At 40.5% G+C, this 4573-nt stretch overlaps 1 protein-coding gene across 1 annotated transcript; it reads right to left on the bottom strand.

Annotated features, from left to right (window-relative positions):
- On the bottom strand, positions 1457 to 1945 carry LOC109235776 (uncharacterized mitochondrial protein AtMg00860-like). The gene has a single exon (XM_019402028.1). The coding sequence runs from the start codon at positions 1943 to 1945 to the stop codon at positions 1457 to 1459; it is 489 nt and encodes a 162-aa protein (XP_019257573.1).

Genomic DNA, 4573 nt, shown 5'->3' with positions numbered 1-4573 from the left:
TTTTGACATTGAATCTTCTATTTTATCTTAGTAATTAATTAATATGAATTGTTCTTCATCTATTTCATGTTTTCTTCTTTAATTATGAGTAGCTAGACCCATAAGCTAGGGTTGTGGCTCAACCCTAGTGTGGGTAATTGATGGGTCTTGTATTTTAGGGCTTGATTGACTATGGGTGTTTGATATTTGGGCTAATTCCATGTTTAATTACTAAATTAGTGGTTGCAAACACTAGTTTGTGTTTAGTTGACTTTTGCTCTTCTTGAGAAAGAGAGCCTAAGTCTCTGGAATTAGTCCAACAAGGAATTAGGGCATACTCAAGAGAATTGATAGCCCCAATTAAAGGGTTAAACCGAGAGATCGTAATACCCGACTTGAACCCTAGTTGCTTGTGCAAATTTGCATACCCAATTGGTCTTGAGAAAGTCAATTCGAGCAAAATCGCTCAAACCACCGAGAGGTTCAGAGTGGGTAAAGTAGTGCAATGGTTATATCATACTCCCCAAATATGCCAAACGTGCCTTAGACTCAAGTACCCGTCAATTGACCACCTAGGCGGAGGTCACTACCCTAGGCCTTTTAAACCATTTGAACAATCTATAGCATTATAACTCTTAGCTTAATTTAGTTGCATTTACCATTTGTAGTTTGATAAATAGTAGAAACAAAAACCCCAAAAATGTTTAGAAGCGTAATTTGGAACACATACGCAACTCTACACTAGATAGATACTCGATTCCAAATTCTAGCTCTCTGTGGATATCGATACCGACCCTAAATCGGGTAAAAACTGCTCCAACCCTCTCTCGCTACTTAATTAGTAGTGCGGGGTAAGCCGTGATCACTTTTTGGCACCGTTGCCGGGGATCAAACCCGCCTGTCACGCGAGTGACCCGGTAATGATCCACCACAATCAAGATAGTTGTAAGATCTCCGACTTTCAGCAATCCGGTAATGAAATCAAATGACACGCTTTCCCTAGGTCTCTTTGGAGCAAGCAATGGCTCCAAAAGTCCCGCTTGTATAAAGCGGTCTGACTTGTCTTTCTGGCATACTAGGCAAGTCTTCATATGTTGAGCAACGTCATTAGCCACTTGAGGCCAATAATATGCACGCGCAACACAGCCATGGTGAATTCTTCACCTAGGTGGCCGTCCCACAAACTATCATGGCATTCCATCAGAAGAGTCCTTCACAGATCTCGTCATTTAGGAACATAAAGTCGGTTCCATTTCACCTTTAGGAACCTATCTTCCATGTAGAACTGACTATTCTTTCCCTGTCCTACCAAATCGACCAAATATTGTGCAGAGTTGGTACACTGATGCTAGGTCAACCCTCCGACTAAGTGTATCAGCAACATGGTTGGTCTTCCCACTTTGGTACTCCAAGTTGAAGTGAAATTCCGCTAGGAGTTCCTGCCACCTGGTCTGTCGACCATTCAGCTTTGGCTGGGTCATGAAATGACTAACAGCCGTGTTGTCCGTCTTGACCACGAACGGGGTTCCCAGCAGATAGTGCCTCCAAAGGCGTAAGTAGTGGACGACAACCAATAATTCTTTTTCCATGGGCGGCGTAACGCCCGTTCTGCATCCTTCAACTTTCGGCTCTCATACGCAACTAGATGCCCCTCTTGTAGCAAGGCTCCGCCCAGAGCATAGCCAGAAGCATCCATTAATACTTTGAATGGCTTGGCCAAATCAGGAAGGGCTAAGACGAGGCTGCTAGACATAGCCACTTTCAATGCATTAAAGGCCCCCGCTCGCTTGGGACCCCAATCCCAAGGCATGACTTTCTTTAGGAGTTTTGTGAACGGTACTGCGATGAGAGAGTAATTTTTTACAAACCGCCGATAGAAGTTGCACAGGCCAAGGAACGCCCTCAAGGTGTGGATATCCTTAGGCATCGTCCAATCTATGATAGCCTGAATCTTCTGTTGGTCCATCTTGATTCGCCTTTCCTCGATGACATGTTCGAGGAAGTCAATCTATTTTGGGCGAAGGAGAACTTGGATAGCTTCACATATAATTCGTGTTCTCGCAGTAGGGCTAGGACCTTCCGCAGGTGCTCCAGGTGTTCCTCCAATGTTTTGCTATATACCACAGTGTCATCCAAGTAGACCACTACGAATTCGTTAATGTACTATCAGAAGACTTGGTTCATCGGGGTGAAAAATATGGTTGGAGCATTAGTCAAGCCGAATGGCATGACCAGGAAGTCGTACGACCCATATCTTGTCACACAGGTCCTCTTGTGTTCGTCTCCCTCTGCAATCGGGACTTGCAATAACCGGTCTTTCGGTCTATTTTGGTGAACACTGTAGCACCACCCAGTCTATCGAACAAGTCCGTCATTAGCAGGATAGGGTACTTGTTCTTCACGGTGATTTTACTTAGGGCCCGATAATCCACACAGAATCATAGGGTGTTCTCCTATTTGTTGATACCCAATTTTTTCCTATGTATTTTTCGTACCCAAAATACTTCCAAAATAGCATATTTGTGCATATATAAGCACACCCATGAGTTTTGATATTTTTTGATGATTTTTAAACCAATTTATTGCCTATTTTTATACCATAAAATCCAATAATTATTCCCAAAATTTACCATTTTGGTGAACGATTTATTTCATTCTCATATTTACATCAAAACATAGCTAACATTATTTTTGCATATTTTTTAGAAATTCATTTGGTATTTTTAAAACCAAATTGCATATAATTGCAATACTAGCCTCTTTAAAGATTCAATTGTAATTATATTTATAAAATTGACTCCAGTATTTTTAATTTGATATGTATCATTAATCATTTTATCACATTTAATTTATTTCCAGAAATTATTTAGCTATTTTTTTTATAAATTAAAATAAGGGAAAAGTTGTTATTTAAGAGTTAGCCCTTTGCATTTCAATTTTAGCCCGAAATTAACCTCAATCTTAAGCCCAAATCAGACCCAAAATTCCCTACCCAATTTCTTAATTAACCCGACCCACGGCCCGTTTATTTTTACCCGCCCGGCTCCCTTTTGATCCAGGCCGTTGATCAAAATGATCAACAGCCACATTTTCTCCTTACCATTTTAATTCCCAAACGACCCTAACCCTATCCCCATTCTCGAAATCCGCCGCCTCTGGTTCCTCTCGTCACTCTCGAACCCTCTCAACCTCTGAAACCCTAATATCCACCTACCTCCAGTATCCATGGCTAATCTAGCCATGGACAACCTCTACCCACCATCTCCTGCTCTCACACGCTTGCTCATTGAAGATTCGAGGCTAGACCTCGAAGGTCTTCATCCAGACCCTGGCCAGTTCGAGTTTCTTTGCCTGTTTTCGGCTTTGCTCCGTCGTATCTCAGCCTCTCGAGCTTGGATTCGACCTTGCTAGCTTAGAACCATTCTCGAGACTTCCAAGCCTTCTCGTCCTTTTGGGTTCTCAGAAACCCTAGCCTAATCGAGGTTCCTTTTTCGCTTATTCGTCTAGATCTATGCTAGATCTATGCTGTCTATGCGTTTTTAGAGTTTTTCCCCAATTTTCCCTTTTCAAAACTGTTCGAATCCTATTTTTAGGGTTTTCTAAATGTTTCTGATTCTTTTACTCTTTTTATGTGTGTTCATGCTCGTTGTTTTATTCCTTGTTATGTTCAAGCCTGCTCTTGTGTTTCTTACTGGATCTTTTACAGAGATTCTTTTACCTCTTTTGTTCACATGTTAGCCTAGGTTATTGACTCGCTTTTGCTTATGTGTTTAAGCTCATGCTTTGATTTTGTTTCTGAGTTCTGTTGATCATGCTCTTGCCTACCTTCGTCTTAAAACTCGTAATTTCCTCTTACTTCTGTTTGTGCATATCTGCCTATCTCTGTGACTTTGAACGATTCCCTCACCTCCGACTCCATGTGAAACCCTAAGATTTGGGGGGTTTTCTTTTTTTTGAAGTGAAAGACACTAGGGTTTCACTCTGAAACCCTAGAATTACAAACTCATGACGAGTCTGTAATCGAACTTGTGAACTTATTTGCCTATGATTATGGAAAAAACTCTTATTGTTCTTCTTTGTTTTGAACTGCATGCTTATATATAAGCTTCCCTTTCAAAGTTTTATTTTCGAAATTCCTCTAATCAGGCTAAGAAATTCGTCACTAATTTCTCTTGATTGAACCTCTTTTACCTTACTGATGTTTTCCTTAAATAATTGATCCTGTATCTTCTGTGATCTTGCACCAACGTTTGAATTATTTACTTCATTAATTATCTCAGTCTCTTTGTGATTTACAACTGGAGCCGAGATCCTTTGACTGATTTTTAAACTTATACCTTATTCTTACTACTGTGCGCTCTTTCCTTAAATATCCAATTGTGTATGTGACCTTATTTGTGCACCATATGGTCTCTTGACCTTATTTTTTACCTTAATAAACTGATTCTCTCTTCCTTCTTAGTCGTCTGAACTAGACCCTTAATTAAAGGAGTCTGTCTATCCTAATTGATACTAATTTGATTAGTTTCTATGTTTATACCTTTGTGCCTGCCTCACCTGTTTTCAAAACTATATAAAGGGCTCAGCCCTCCCC

This window comes from Nicotiana attenuata, chromosome 1 (assembly GCF_001879085.1).
Source record: "Nicotiana attenuata strain UT chromosome 1, NIATTr2, whole genome shotgun sequence".
In the NCBI taxonomy this organism is placed as follows: Eukaryota; Viridiplantae; Streptophyta; class Magnoliopsida; order Solanales; family Solanaceae; genus Nicotiana; species Nicotiana attenuata.
The sequence above is the reverse complement of the archived record's forward strand: the minus strand, read 5'-3'. Positions and strand labels throughout refer to the sequence as shown.